The sequence below is a fragment of the Fringilla coelebs genome (genome assembly GCF_963513975.1).
Source record: "Fringilla coelebs genome assembly, chromosome: 16".
NCBI lineage: Eukaryota > Metazoa > Chordata > Aves > Passeriformes > Fringillidae > Fringilla > Fringilla coelebs.
In genome coordinates, this window is record NC_140042.1 from 7,193,732 (window position 1) to 7,210,412 (window position 16,681).

The following is a 16,681-nucleotide window of genomic DNA, read 5'->3' on the forward strand; positions in this document are numbered from 1 at the left end:
CGCTGAGGGGAGGGAGGAGGCGGGAGCCGGGCAGCGGGGCCGCCCCTCACCGCCCGCGGCCCCGGCAAGGCGCCGCCTCCCGCTCCCTCAGCGGCCCCGCGGGCGCCGGCCGCGCCGCCTCACAGCACTACGGCGCCGGGACCCTGCCAGATACTTTATTCCAGTGAGAAAACCGACAAAAATCTGAGCAGAGCTCCCACCTAACACCGTTAGGTATTAGCGATGGGGAATCCCGGGGCCAATGCGGACAGGAAGGAGAGCGGGTGTGCAGGACCCACAGGATAGGTCTCACGGGTGTCCGGTGCTCACAGGAGAGCCGCCCAAATTTGCTTTCATTTCTGTTCCTGTTGGGAAGGGAGCTGAAAGGAGGGGGGTGTCCTGGGGCAGGTGTCCTGGGGCACCCACTGCATGGCAGCCCCCCGAAGATCCCAGCCCCGAGGGAAGGCACAGGGAGCAGATGTGGGCAGCGACCACGGGGCCTGTCTGCACTTCAGGTTGGTCTTTGGAGCTAAATTAAATTGCGCTATTGCACATTTCCCCATAAGAAATGGCAGTATTATGCACCAGATTTCACGTTCTAAAGACTATGTTTCCTCAAAATACCCACATTTGCATTTGTCCCAAAACACTGGCTTTCTGGGTTGAAAATGCCCATGTTTTAGCTTTTCCTCAAGCTAGAATTTGTGGAAAATTTAAACAAAACTCCTTATCCTTTCATGAGTTACATGGAAATTAATGTAAATAGGTTCTGGCTTAATTGTATTACTTGGCAGCCTGCAAAGAATCTGCCTTTTTTACTGCTGTTCAATCCCTTACTCATGTAAATAATCCTCATTAGTGCTTTTTACCATGAGTAGAGGTTACAGAACCGAGACTGGAAGATGTGAGTACGTCCTTTGTGACAGATGGATGGTCTCTTGCAGCACCACAGACAGAAAAATGCACAATCCCTGTGCTCTCCAAAGAGAGCAGAAAAACACTGCTGCTGAGATAATCTTCAGGAGGAAGATTATCAATATTTAATTAAAAACACACAGAGCAGATGCTCTGACTCTCTGCCAGAAAAACCAGCCATTACTTACATAAATTAAACTGTGTCTCAGCATGGGGACTGGAGGGAGCAGCACACATGTGCAGGAACACCACCTGCAATTTGACAGTACCTGTAATTTTGTCACCAATTTCTAGCACCATGCTGAGGCTGCAAGCCCTGGTTTGAGAATGTCAAGCAGACACTTGACTGAGCCCCTGTTTAATGGTTCTTCCTAAGGGCACATTTTTTCTCAAATTCATGCAGAGTTTAAACTGAAACACATTTGCAATGTTAGTGATTGTGCAGAAAAACTCTTGAGAGCTTATTCATTTCCCAGCTGCAAACCACTGTGGTAATATTAGTAGTTATCAATAACTGAGCACTTTTGCCCTATGAGCACCAGAACTTGCATTTCCTCATTTTTCACTCTGCTGTTAGCCCAGCTGAGCACCCTGAGGAGAGCAGCACCCGGCAGGGCTGATGTTGGGATGCTTCATGACAGGGCCTGGGAAGAACACAGACTCATCAAATGAATTCTGAAAGCCTAGAAGAAGCCAGATGTCTGGTTCCCACTGTGTGAAATTGTGTTGATAATGGTTAAAAAATCACCACCTGCCATGGTAGGCTACTGATAAAGGTGGAATACTGTAACTGGTGTGATCCATGGGCATGACTGAACACACAAATCATGAGAGCAGCTTGTATTAAACTCAGGCAAATCATGGAATCATTAAGGTTGCAAAAGACCTCCAAGGTCAAGACCAACCTTTTACTGAATCCCACCACACCCACTACACCGTATCACAAAGTGCCACATCTACTTGTTTTTTTAAACACTTCCAGGGATGGTGACTCCACCACTTCCCTAGGCAGTCTGTTCCAATGCTTAACCCACTCTTTCAGTGGAGAAATTTTTCCAAATATCCAACCTGAACACCCACAACGCAGCTTGGGGTGATTTCCTTTTGTCTTGCTACTTGGGAGGAGAGACTGCTCCTCATGTTGCCAAAACCTCCTTTCAGGGATTTGCAGAGAGCCTCCTTTACTTGAGCCTGAATGCCCTCAGCTCCCTCAGCTGCTCCTCTAGAGGGATTTACCCTCTAGACTCTTCACCAGCTCTGTTGCCCATCTCTGGACACAAAATACTTGGCATTATTTTGGACTAAAAGGAGCGCCATGGCTGCTTTCTGCCATAAATCCTCATGGAGAATGTTCTGCTCTATCAGGAACATAGGTGATGCCTTGTCAAGCTACACATTTCTCATGCTTTTAAATAAGCCAGCTCTGCTACCCTGGTGCAAGGGTGTACTTATTCCCAGGTTTAAGCCTGGAGCTTCTCTTCTATTCTCTGTAACATTTTTTTAAAAGAACAATCAGTGATGATGAAAAACTAAAGACATGTTGAAATCAGGCATTGGCCCAGACATGCTGTATGTTCTAGTTTCAGTATTCTATTTATACATTATGTATACACTTAAAGAATTGAGTCACTTTTTTTGTTGTTTGAAAATATTAAAAATTAAATTAGAAATGGCAACCCAGGGAATCAGTGACCTGCAAGTCTAGTATGGTGTTCTTCCAGTGAGTATGTTCAGCACTGCATGAATTTTTTTCCAAGAGCAGTATAGCTTGTAAAGTTTCAGTATGCTCATTTTAAATAAGGTATCCTTTAGAAATCATTGTTCTAGGGAACTGTGGTTTTTGAAAGGAAAAAGGAAAGGACACCCCATATGATATTAACTTACAGAGCAATTTTATTCTGCATTTGTTTAAATCTTCACATTTTAAAACTTGCCTTTAAGTCAATCAATTTCCTGACAATATTTGCCCTCATACTCCTATGATAATCTGGTCTTACAAGGTGAATCAAGTTGGTCATAAGCCTCACTCCATTCATATGGGAGGTGCATGTAACACGCACCTAAAACTTCCTGGAGCACCAGTGCATGATTGTCTGTGGGAAGAAGGGCAATGGTGGACATAATTTCTCCATATTGTTTTAATTGCATTGCATTTAGTCTTGCTATTTTTAGCTCTGTCCACAAAGTAATTATAGAAATTTGTAACGCAGGCCTCCCAGAACATGAGAATTCATCTTTCTACTCACCAGTGACCGAATCTGGCTCTGGTTGCCAAAGCCAGCTCTCTCATTGAGGCGGACAGGGAAACCGCCTGCGCGCACCGTCCGCAGCCCAGCAGCAGGTAAGGAGGCACCGACTGGCGGGACAACAATCGGTGTGCGGCCAGCCCGACCCCCAGGTGCCAGCGAGATAAAGGCGGCGGGGGCCTCCCGGGTCGGGTGGGAATGGTTCAGCTGAGGACACACAGCCATGCCAAAGGAGCAGCTGCCAGGGAAGGTCACTGGCCTCGCAGCGAGCTGGCACCTCCTGGGCAGCACGTGTGCTCTGGTGGGCCAGAGGCGACTGCAGCGGGCAGGGAAGGCAGTGGGTCCCCCATACGGGGCAGGACGAACCCTCTTCCTGGCCGGGAGTGTGTGCACACCTGCTATCGCGGCTGCCAAGGCACCAGCCAAGGGCTGCCCTCTACCCTGCGGGACCAGGGCACGGACAAAGCCGTCCCGAGGACCAGCTGGAGGTGATCCACCACAGCCGCGGCTGCTGTGGGGCACAGACCGCACGGTAGCGCCTTGCCGAGGTGCCCGCCTGGGCCTGCCGGGGACAAAGTGACCCGAGGCGCAGCCCGACGGCCCCAAAGCCCCTAGGGAGGAAGGAGCCGAGGCTCAAGGTCCGGCCGAGCCCGGGAGAGGGAGCCGGAGCCCTGCTGCGAGCCCCGGCCGGCAGCCGCTCGTCCGGCCGAGCGCGGGGCCACGTGCGCAGGCGGCGGCGGGCACAGGGCGGCGGCGCCACCTACTGGGCGGGGGCGGGGACTGCGCTGGGCTGGGCCCGGCGGCGCCGCCGCAGTTGCGGGCATGGGGAACGCGGGGCGGGGGCTGGCGGCAGCAGCGGCCTTCACGGTGCGCGGCGGCCGCTGCAGGCGGTGTGCTGCCGCGGACACGAGTAGGCAATGTGCGCATATGGAGGGGAAGAAGGCGGCGTTGCCCCCGTCAAAGAGGCCTGGCGGGCGCCTTAACAGCCAGGCGGTAGCGTGGCCGAGTGGTCTAAGGCGCTGGATTTAGGCTCCAGTCATTTCGATGGCGTGGGTTCGAATCCCACCGCTGCCAAGTTGTTTTTGTCCCCGCTGCGGCGGCTCCTTTTCGCCTCCCGCACAGCAGAAACGCGGGAGCTGCCGGCGGGGGCGGCCCGGGGCCGGCACGGTGCGAGCGGCACTGCCCGGGCCGAGCACGGCCCGCCGTGGGTGCTGGGGGCTGTCGGTCACAGTCGGTAAAATCAGTATTATGGAAAGTTGTGATGTGAACTACAGAAAAGGGTTTATCCATTGTGCGAGGCTCTTGCTTTAAGAATAAAACAAGAAACACTCTAATTTTCAGGGCTTCTGCCTTTCCGCGCTGCTTTTGCGTTACAGCACCCCACGGGCCCGGCCCCTGGGCTTTGTGGCCTGCCTTTGACTCCCCTGGAGGGGCGGTGCCAGTGTTCGCACCCTCTCCAGAATTCTCAAACTCATCAATGATTACTCCCCTCCAGACCATGATTTCCCAAGTTCTCATCCCTAGTCCTTTCCCAAGCTCTTTGCACATTGCCCTTGGTTTTTGTCTCTCCATGTTACAGGTTGGAAAGATGCACGTGGGAAAGAGATTTCTCTGATAAATTCCCACTGAACAGTAATTGAAAAGCACATTGTTCACTTTAGCTGCTGCAGGGATTTGCTCAGTACAGCTGCCCTACTTCAGAAATTGGTGCCAAAACAGACTTGGGCCTTAAGTTAAGCTGAGGAGCAACTGAACTGTATTAGTTGTTGCCCTTAACTACAGGAGGTGAAGAAAGCTAGAAAAAGATCTGTTCAAGCCATAGCAGCAGATTCCTCTACTGTGTCATAAATACTCTTAACTAATGTAACTTACTGAGTAACTTCTAATTTAACTGAAATACCCTGTGAAAAGCCCTACCAGCATGTACCCACAGCTCTATGCCAGGGGCAGGGCAGGGAACTGTTCTGGGAAATTGTGGAGAGGCACAGCACGGACTTCAGCAATGTTTCAAGTACACTTTTATTTTCCCTCAGAAGTGGTGCTAGAGCTAATTCATGAAATCACACAATGTGACGTGTCTGTAAGCCTGGTGTGTGTTATTTGCAGTAATCTGTTCTGTCCGTGCCTTTGTTTGTTCCTCTGTTCCACAAGGTAGTGAGCCATGACAGAAGCTGTGGTCAGTCTTTCTTCTTATTTCTGCCATTTTTCTTCACTGGTGAAGCACTGCAGGCTGTCTGCAGCTCTTGTTTTTCCTGCAGGTTCTCATTTACTTCGGCAATCAATTTGGAAAGTTGTTGGTTTGGTTTGAAATAGAGGCAACAATCATGACTCTGGTTGTGTTTCGGTGATTTGGCAATTATTGTTTACTGTATTTTAATTTCTCAAGTCCAGCCACTTGTTTGTTATGATATTGTTTGTAAATTCAAAAGTAGCTGCCTCTTTGTTGCACTGTGCCAGTAACTATTGTGGAAGTTAGAATGATCTGGGTAGCAATATTGTGACCGTGCAGTTTGTGCAGGTCAGTGTCGTCTTCCTTTAAGAACATCAAAAATTGAAAGGCCACCAAATTTTGCAAAAAGAAAAAGAAAAATTAAAGTAACAAATAAAGTAAGGAAAATATTGAGGAAGAGCTTATAATGTGAGGGTGGTCTGGATTCAATGTAGTGGTTCACAGAATCAGCAAAGTCAAACTTCTGTGGGCGGTACCCCAGCTGAGCTCGTGCCTTGTCTATTCGAAATGTGTGAGTTACAGAAATGTTCTGTACCTGCAGGGCAAAGGAGTCAACATACAGAGGTATGACTACACGGGCAACTGGAACATACTGTAAATGGTAGCAAAGACACAGTTAAAGGAAATGTAAAATACAAAAAACCCCACATTATATCAATGTCCTATGAGTATTGCACACATTATTTTTAAAATTGTCCACTCAAAAGGAGATTCTTGAAAGCACAAAGAGATATTAAAAAATGCCAAGAAGAATCTGTAAATGTCACAAAAAATGTTCTGCAAGTGTTCTCTTGCTTAGGTACTCAAAGAGTCAGATCAAATCCATCTCATAGGTTCCTAAAGGCCCAGCCAAGGCTTACAGGATACTGACCCTTGGAAGAGAGGGGCTGAAGAAGCCTCTCCCAGATTGCAAGCATAAGCTCTTTTCAAAAATCGTGGCAGCCAAGCACAATATATTGCCTAAATTGTACACGATGCCTGTATTTGCCCTGGAAACTGGAGGCTGAAGTAGCACTGGGTGGATTTTACTTTCTACTGACTGAAAGTCTCCCTCAGATGAACATGTATGGATCCCATGGGAATTAAGGAAAGTTTACAAACACAGACTTTACCTCATTTCTGGTCAGCAGTGGGGGCAGGTTAACAACTGGTCTCAAAATTGCATGAAGGTGTTCCATGAATGTGGCTGCATAACAAAAGATTTTGACTTGAGGTAAGAACAGTAAATTGCTTTGCCATTGTGATTGTGACATCTCACACTGTAAATGCTCACTAAGGATAATCACAGACCTGAGAGCTCAGGGCACCATTACTAACACCATCTAACTACTTGCTCACAAGGGGCTGGAATTTAATCTAATCTAATTTAATCTTAATTATTGTGCTTGTGGAAAAAGGTTTTGGAAAAAGGAAAAAGTTCGGCACAGATCTAGTGAAAAGGTCATGAGGCTTCATAAAAAATATGGCTACAGAGAACCTCTTCTAGTGGGACTTGAATAGGAGATCATTCTGGTTTCAACTGCACAGAGGTGAGTTTTACACTGCTGAACACTAGGTGAGCAGGCAGCATTTTTATACATGAAAATGAAAATTGTGGGCAAATAATATTATATTACAGTTAGGAATCAGGGTAGCATGAATAGGAAAGAGAAATGTTGATAAAATATTTTACCTGATGCATAGACTAAAGAAGTAGGAATACGTATCCATGGCTTACTGCAGCCTAATCTTTCAAACTGAAAAAGATTTAAAAAACAATGAAAACCCCCAGAAACTTTAAAGAAGTTTTAAAGTTTCAATATAGAAGATATTTATGGAAATATTTACTGTTAAAACAGAAAAATTAATCATGGCTCTTATTATTTACTATTTTTCATTTTTGAGGAGATGCCAGTTAAATGTCACCCATGGACACTATGTCATTTTTGCATCTTAAAAGAAGAAATGAAATTACAATAATTAATTGAAATGTCATAGTGTGCTGATTCCTAATTTAACATCATGACATGTTCATGGTTTTGAGCCTGTCATTAACAACATGGTATTTTGAAAAGAATGAAGAGATGAATACTTAAGATTTCTATTTTTTGCCCACTCCAAATGCCCATTATTCCCATCTGCATGCCCCATAAATGAAGACAGTAACAGCTCAGGACACAGTGCTGGTGTAGATGGTCCTTTGGTCCCAGGGAAGACATTTGCTTTAATTGTAGTATTTTGGGTGGGCTTTGTTACAGTGCTGATGACACTGAAATTCAAGCAGGAATTAAGCCCACATTCAGAGAGTTCCATGTGGAACTCTCACACCCAAAGCAAACATACAAAATGTAGCATGCACACAAAAACTGCAATTGCATACAGTTAAAGAAATGAATGTACTTGGAGATCAGTATTGCACGTACAAGGGGAGTTAGCCATTCAAAAAGGTTGGATTTTTCTCCATCATGAATGAAATACACCTGGCCACTCTGTTAAAGAGGTAGAGAAGAGACAAGTCAGTAAAAATAGTACTGCATAGATATTTAGTTTTTTTCTTTATCTCACCCCTTATGAACAGCTTAAAAATCAAACAGCAATATGAAATATGAGTGGGTGCACACACAAGTCACAAACTCTGCTTGTGTTTCATTCAGTGGCACTGTTGGGTGCAACAGAATTGGTGAGCAGGTGGCGTGTGTGGTTAACCTGCCTTGGAATGAATGGTTCATTACAGATGTGCCTGTACTGACTGTGCAGAGACACCACTGGAGCTCCTGCTGGATCTCACTGGTGCTGCTGGCACGTGTCCACCAAAGGGGGGGACATCTTCTGCCCTGGATCTAGTTAAGGCTCACTGGAATCCAGAAGACTCCTGTGTAGCCAAGCTCTATGTTCCTGCTTTCCTTTTGCTTTCAGCGTTTTAGAAAAAGTAGTTTAATCTACTTTGAACCACTTTCTAATTAGTCTCAGGACAATGCTTCTAGGTGATTAAAAACCTGTATTTGCAAGGAGGAAAACAGTTGTGACTGTTTTTGAAAGCAATGACCCCAAATGAAATGTGCCTCTGTTGGCACATGGTATGGGAAGAACTGACCATCACAGTTCAGAACACTAAATGTGGACCTGTACAGGGGAACAGGATGAATTTGCCTGAACTTCCACTTTCATTTCCAGCATAGCAAACATTCTTTGCTCACCTTCCAGAAATTATAAATATTGCATTTTAAAAATGCGAAGATGGAGACATTGTTACAGAACTGAATATTCCATCTCTTAACCAACACCAACAGCCAACACTGTGCCCCATTCCAGATTGCTCATAGCACACTGATCAGCTGAAAACACAGACAACAATGTGAGCTGAAGGACAACAACTCTAATTACTGCAGTGCTTACTGTGGCACAGGATACAGTGACAGGATCCACTCTCAAGTGAGATCTGTGGTAGTTTCACTGTGTACTTACAGCTATGAAGTTCTTTTCAGGGGTGAGAGCTTCAGCAGCTAGAATATGAGCTTGTACAAAATTCTCTACATGTATCCAGTTCATTTGAACAGTGGGGTCCCCAAACTTGAAGCTAAGTAGCCTTCTCTCAATAATCTTCTGTAGATATAAACAAACATGAAACCATAATAAAATGAGTTTTAGAATGAGGTAAAGAGTACTTTCTTGTCCAGCTAAATGTAGGTCTAGCTCTACTTTAAAAAAAAGGGAAATACATGAATCAATTAAAAATATTCAAGGGAGCTGCTCACGAGAAAATGTCAAAAGATGTATTGCAATATGTCATGAATTTACAAAAAGTACAAGTCTTTACTTATCTAGGGATAAGTAAAATATTGTATGGAAAGGTAAGTTACAGTTCTGAGTGGATCAAAAGTATTCACTAAATTGGATCAAATTTATCAAATAGCTTTGACTAGGAAAAACTGGAAGATACACTTTGGCTGGAAGGAAAGTGTCCCAGTTTTCATTGAACATGTAAATTTTAGAAACTGCAGAACATGACATTTGCATGATGCCTTAAAATTGGCTCAAAACAATAAAGCTCAAAATCAAATAAAAATTTTAAAATATTGTATTTTTAAAGGAGCTAAAATAAAATCTCAGATTTAACTAAAATTATATTTTCCATTCTTAAAATTATTTACAAGATGATAACATATAATTTGGATGACTGCAATATAATTTCCTACCTCAGCCACAAACAAAAAATGTCTATTATGTGGTCAACATGAATCTATTATTTCCTGAAAGCTTTGTATAACTTTATATTACACTAATTATTTTAAAATAACTGGCTGACAGAATTCTACTGGGATCATGTTCTAAACATCATCTGTTGGCCCTGCAATTTAAAAGCAAATGAAAAAGAGTAAAATGTGAACACCTCAGCTGCTGCCCTTCAGTAACCTGTTGTACCAGAGGGTTCTTCCAACTTTGGAACCTGCTTCACTGGACAGGGAAAGCTGTTAAGAGTTGAGACTGGAAATAAGATATTTTGCTGTATCTCTTTTCATTAATATTTAAAACCATTTGGTGTAAGTTGCATGTAAACAGACATTTGAAATATCTTGGATTGGCCTGAATTTTCATGTGTTTATATTTAATTTAAAAAAAAAAGGCTTTTAAAATCTACACTTTACAGATAGAATGCTTGTTAAAAAAAGTTATAATATCCTCAGCAGAAGATTGAATTGTTGAATTGCTACCCAATAAGATCAGTCAATTTATAATACAAATAAGTGATGCTCCTTTCAGCTTTTTACCCATATCACAGAAAACTTTGCTGGTTAAAAAATTCAGATGACATACTGCTAGCCTTGGCAAGTGTCTCTGCTCTTCTGGTCCATAGATTCCTGGTGGGCGGAGGACACAGGTATGGAGTATTCCACCTCCTAGAACATGGGATAAGATCATTGAGAGACCTTCATATCACTACATTGTGTCTTTGACTGTATGAACCAAAGGCTGAGGCAGCAGAACTTACTCTAAATTCATTTCACTACCTTAAAAAACAGTACATACCAAAAGGTGCTGCATTAGTAGTTGGATAATAAGATGGGAGAATTAGAGCATGCAAAATAGCAAAGGTTCAGAGAAGTCCTGCTAGCATAGTTGTGTTCCTAGAAAATACCAGATATTTAAAAATCTTTTTCTAATTAGTCCCTTGTCCTTTTGCCAGAGCAGTGAATGAATGTGTTGGCTGTGGTGATGAATTCATTGAAGTGAGCAGGTTGTTCAAAAATATATTGGATCATGGAATGAAACCAACTAATCCCCCACAAAATTTTTGATGGGAAGCAGTGACCTGTTAGCAGTACAGGGTAGAGCTGAAAGATTCCCTCAACAGTATGTTCAGCTACCACTGGAGTGAGGTAGAAGCTCTTGACAATTTCAGTGGGATCATAAATATCAAATCTTCCCCTGTACATCAGCTGGCTGTTTCATCATCTGCTAATAACTGTTCTTAATAGTACTTGTAAACATATAAAATATCAGTCCTGCTATGGCACAGAATCAAAATGGGATGTTTGGTTCTATTTCATTGACAAATACAGAACTGTGTATTGGTCCTGTAATTAGGAGAGGCTTTGATGTGAAGAGCTGCTAAGGAAATAAAAGGAGGAAAAAACCCTTTTCTTATTTTGAACAAAATAATTTTGTTGGGATGGAGTTCCCATCATGGACTTTCTATCTGTTATAGCTTCTGCACGTATCAAGTGAAGAGTCTTTTCTGTAAGTTGTCCACAGCTAAATTTAGCTCAGTATCACTTGGTCACACAGAATCATGTTGCACTTTACATTAATTTGTTTTGCACTGGCAGTTATAGTATCTCACAGGTGAGCTTAAGTATTCAAGTGTATAACTGGCTTCCTCAACATGGAAAACTTTGGGAAGCACTAATAAATAATTCCAGGCCCTAGGCTCAGGTACCTACTTCAGATTTTAATTTATAACTTGAGGGGGTGTGTGGATGTAACTATTTAATCAGAATGGGAACTTAAAACTAATTAAAAGTAATTTTTAAATGAAAATACTTTAATTTGTGAGAGGGAGTTGGTAACTTAATTTCATAACTGCTGGGCAATCTCGTCCACTAAGGATTGATTCAGGACACAGGATTCTGGGGAGGAACAAGAAGAGGAGGAGTAAATTCTACTATGAATTCATGCTCAGACAAAAGTACCTTCTAGTGAAGATCCATCAGCTGCTAATACCATTTGTTCTGCAATCGATTTGGTTCTGGAATAGTGGTCAACAAGCTACAGAGAAAAAGCAAATACATTTGTATCTGTTCCTGAAATGGTGGGACAGAGGCATCTCTTCCTTCACTAGTTTTCACTTACCTCAAAATACAGAAGTTGTGGGGTATTAGGTTCAGACTAAAACACATGAATATTTCTAGAGTAAGGAAGCATTTTTGTATATGCAAATCCGGTTAATTAATTTCAGCACATTTGAGAAGCGATAAATATATGTATGCTTTGGATGCTGCCAGGAATGTAATTGATCACTACTTTGTAATCTGGATTTCTTCTTCAGGTAACGGAAAAGTCAAAAGCCAAGTTTTGAAGTCATTACACTTGGTCTGAAGTGCTCACTTCCATGTGACATTGTCCCAGAGAAAGTGTTATTTAAAATGTTATTAAAAATATTCATATTTTATCTCCATCTCTACTTCTTGAAACACTGTGAGGTACTTGATGGAGAAAGGAGGGACACAAAAAACAACTGTGTATGCAAAGCAGCCAGAAGTACTTTCTCTTTTTTAATTAACCATATAAAAATAGGCTGCTTTCCCAGATCAGCTCTACCTTGAATGTATGTCATCCTCTAAGGGAAAACCAGAAAAATCATGTAGATAATAAATAGCTAAAGAGGCACCAAGCCATATTAACAGAATCCTCATGTCCAGGTGGAATATCCCTCATGTTAATGTGGCACTGTGGGAGTTATTTTCCAAAATCAAGACCTTAATAGGAAAACAAAAAAATATATACTTTGATGTACATAAAACTGATGTGCCAGGGTTGTAAATAGCATCTTCAAAGAGTGCAAAGAGTTTTCTTTTTTCGTTCATAAAATGACAGAATGGTTTGGGTTGAAGGGGACTTCAGCAGTCATCTTGTTCTAACCCCCTCTTCCATGGGCAGGGACACCTCCCACTAGACCAGGCTGCTCAAACTTTCATCCTGTTGTCATCTTATTGTAGGGATTCCATGCTGTTGTCTCCTTATCACAAAAGTTTCACACCTTCTTGGTGTTTTCTCATGGCCACCTCCTCAGAGCACTGCCTCTTCCTTCTTCACACAGCAGCCAACTGACTCCAGTTCCCTTCTCACCCAGCCACCCCACTCTTTTACAGCACTCTACAGCTGTGGCCTGTTAAAGTCAGGCCTGTTCCTGATCTTTGATAATTGGCCCAGCTCCAACTCCTTAGGGGTAAGATTACTTTCTACATTATCTTTATTTTCTTACATTCTATCCCCCTACATCATCCCACCTGACCTTTCTTGTGCCTTGATGCTTGCATCAGGCAAAACTCTGTCATAAGCACTCCAGGCTTTTTCAGAAACATGGAAGTAAACAGAGAAAGTGGAGAATACAATACAAGGAAATACCTGGTCAATTGGGAAATAGGGCAAAGATTCCTCATCCCCGTCTTCAATGGGAAGCCCTCCAAACACCACGTTCACTGAGCTGGTGTACACCAGCCGAGGGACGTTTTTTTTTATGCAGGCTGCAGCAATGAATAATCAGTTACTTTAGTGGAAAATTATTTGGGAAAAAAGTTTGTGTGCCATTTTTTCTAAGAAAGTATCAAATCTTAAATGAGAAAATCCTTCTATTTTGTGACTGGGTGAGTTGAAATGCAGAGCATATTGAAAAGGAAGACTTCAGTGTAGAAGCACATCCTAAGCTGGGTGCCAGCACTGTGCCTCAGGAGAGCTCCCCCAGCCTGCTGGGCATAGGACAGAAGTCCTTCTGCTTCAAGGGCTGCTCACTGCCTGTACACAAGTTGTAAGCAAGCAGGTTAACTACTGTAAAATACACAGGGAATTGGTTAACTCCTTACATGGATACAGATTCCCACATCAGGCAAACAAGGTGTTGAAAAGCTGAAGTAGTTGAACTACAGTGCTGCCTTTCATATCACACCTCATAGCAGAACTGAGCATAACCCCCCCCCCTCCATCCCATGACATGTTTCCTCATTTTCTGCCAACAATGTAAAGTACTTGGTGACAGCCAGAGTGTGCCAAAAAGGCCAACTGACTTTCTCTAAATGGGATATGATGTTTGATATGCTGTACTAACACCCAATGGCACAGTTAAATACATACCATTAAGGATTAATCTTGTTCCATTAATGTTGACAGTTTCAATCTCTTTTTTATGCAACTAGGAAAAGAAAAAAATGGTGCATTTTACAGTAATAATACATATTCAGTTCAATAGGGGGATGTTATAAATGTCCCCAAATAAACATAATTTAGTGCTTTGATTGTTAAAAATGCCATTTAGACTGCTGTTTCAGACTTAAAGAAGTCTAATCATTATTTTTAAACTATATGTGTATTTTTCTTGCAGTTTTACAGACTAGTCTGCTTGAAGCAAAGAAAATTGTAGTGCTTCTAAAAATATATGTCCAGTTATTACATATCTTGCAGCAGTATGTTAAATACATGTGTTTCAGTAGCATTTTAGTGACCAATTGCCTCTAGCCAGAGCAATTCAAATTAGGCATTGCTCAGTGACAAACAACTTCAAGTGAGCTATTCTATCCAGACAGGGTAATTACTGAAGTTCCTCTTATTAAATAAAGTAAGAAAGAGGTGTGTTTGTGTGTGGATGTGTATGTGTGTGTGTGTGCTTGTAACTCTAATTATAAAATTGTGACTCAGAGTCCTACATCAAGTGCATCTGTACAGCTTTTTACCAAATGGTGAACAATTAAAGACTTCAGATATTGTTATTGTTATAAATCAGATAAATGAAATAATTTATAATTTAGTTAAGGTTTTATTCTTCCTAGTGACCTTACACCTAGGAGATCCATGTGAAGGTTTAAGGAAGAATCAGGGTTTTGGAGGGAACCAGCCTCTCTTGTCCTTCATTTTGTCTTCACAGTATTTCAGAACTTTTCAATGCCATTTCCATCTCAAACATCTTCCCAGGGTGCTGGTGGAACCTCTAATGGAGAGGAAATCACTGCAAGCAGCCTGCTTGCAGGTGGCACTCCAGTTTGCACAGAGCAATTTACCAAAAGACCAGGGCAATATGAAGAGATGAAATCTGTCATGCAGTGTTACAGCATCAAAGTCTCTCACCCTCTGTGTGGGCAGTCATACAGAAAAAACCAAAACTATGTGGACTCACCTGCTCTGTTCCTGACATTCCATATGAAGCTACGTGAAACACACAGTCAGCCCCTTCACAGACTGCCAGTATGGCACTGTAATCCCTGATATCTGTCTGTAATACACAAGAAAAGACATTTGGACATGAGATCAAAGCTGCAGGTGAGCATTTGTCATGCAGTGGGGTTAGCACAGAGGGAATCCATTAATAGAAGGCATATGTACTTGTACTAGCTGTACAAGTATCCTGGGACTCAAAACTGGGCACACCTCCCTACTTGCTGATAATTATACTTTTCTTCCATAGAACCCAAAGAATTTTAAAGACATTCATTAAGGTTCACAGTACTCCTGTGTTTATTCTACAGGCAGTTTAACTTAGGCCCAGATGAAGGTAGGATCCTGAGGAGTCAGGAGTGAAACTGCTCCACGCATTACAGGTTTTGTTGGTTTATTTCAGATATACTAAAATCCATTCGTCAAAACTCATCTGGGATGTTCTCACAGCTAAAAAGGTTACTGAAATTTGAAATAATTGGCAATACTGAAATTTGAAATAATTGGAAATAATTTGGATTCTGTGAAAACTAGGAAGACATTATGAAAAAGGCAAATGAACTAACTTTGACTGTTGGGAAGATATTATTTATCATACCTGGATCCACACCACTCCACTGGGAATCATCCACAAAGGCTTGTTTATGTCACACAGAACAACAGAAGCTCCTATGTTGGCAAGAGCACATCCCAGCTTGTATCCACAATAGCCAGCACCTCCTGTCACCACGGCTCTCATACTGATTTTATTGAGTGTTCCAGCACGTTTGCTCTGTGTGCAGTCAGAGTTTTGGCGGGAGGGTGTTGCTCTGCTCATTTTTGGTTTTGTGTCAATGAAATACTGCCCAGCACTACCAGATACACGTAAAAATTCCTTCTACATGGTGAAAATTGCTCCATAGCACTTCTGGATGCAGACAATTTCAGGGAGTTTCATGTTGATAAGATCTAGTCACAGCAGCAAAATCTGGCTTTAATGCAGCCTGCCTAAGAGAGATAAAGACAAAAGCAACCCAAAATTTACAGTCCCCAGTTTACTGCCAAGACAGACATCTGAGAGAAGTGGTATTTCCAGCTTCTAAGTACCAGCAGTTAAACATAAATTAAGAATACACTGAGTTGTTATCATTGCTGGAGTTGAGAGAGATGAAGATGTCAGGAGGGAAGAGGGATGCCTGATCCCTATAACTTTAGAAGGTGTATCAGAGAACAAGGCTATCAAATCCCTTGCTTTCGAGGGGAACTCGAATAAAATAGCTGCCATACTATAGAGACGTAAATAACTGCATTAAGAAAAAAGTATTCGTGTATCACTTATTTTCTGAACACGGAGGTTCTTGCCCTTCTAGGGGCTCCTCACCGGTAGTCAGGACATTTCAGAGGCTGTGGCTACCGACTCCCTCCGACACCCAGTCCCTGCCCCGGCCGCAATTAAACATTCAAAGCCACCCGAGCCCCGCCGGGGCTCTCTGCATCTCACTTGCAAATCGGCCGGGCGGCAGCGCAGGGCCCCGTGCTCGGGCCGGGCCCCCGCCCGACCCCCGGCCTCTGGCGGCTCCGCGGGCGGCGCCGTTGGGGCCGTTGGGGCCGGGCGCGGGCAGCGGCCGCGGGAGCCGCTCCGGGCAGGGGCGCCCGGCCCGGCCCCGCAACAGCCTCCGCACGGGTCCCGCAGCATCCCCGCACCCTCTCATCCCGCAGCATCTCTGACATCCCACCGCATCCCCAGGCTCCCACAGAACCCCTGGGTCCCACTCATCTGGCAGCAGCTTTGGGATTGCACATCCTTCCTGGCATTCTGCTCATCACACAGCGTCCATGTAGCCCACAGCATCTTGGGGTTCCTACAGCATGTCACGGTGTTCCTTGGTTGCCAGAGCATCCCTGGGATCCCAGAGCATCCTACGGTGGT

At 43.4% G+C, this 16,681-nt stretch overlaps 1 protein-coding gene across 1 annotated transcript; it reads right to left on the bottom strand.

Annotated features, from left to right (window-relative positions):
- Window positions 1–4,165: 4,165 nt before the first annotated feature.
- Window positions 4,166–15,709, bottom strand: LOC311160104 (putative short-chain dehydrogenase/reductase family 42E member 2; the record flags this gene model as incomplete). The annotated part of the gene is given in 13 exon segments (XM_084216586.1): window positions 4,166–4,408; window positions 5,741–5,905; window positions 6,483–6,556; window positions 7,043–7,106; window positions 7,773–7,838; window positions 8,815–8,952; window positions 10,165–10,247; window positions 11,541–11,616; window positions 12,976–13,094; window positions 13,699–13,756; window positions 14,735–14,830; window positions 15,371–15,649; window positions 15,653–15,709. Coding segments are annotated over 13 exon segments (1,518 nt in total).
- Between the last annotated feature and the right edge of the window lie 972 nt (window positions 15,710–16,681).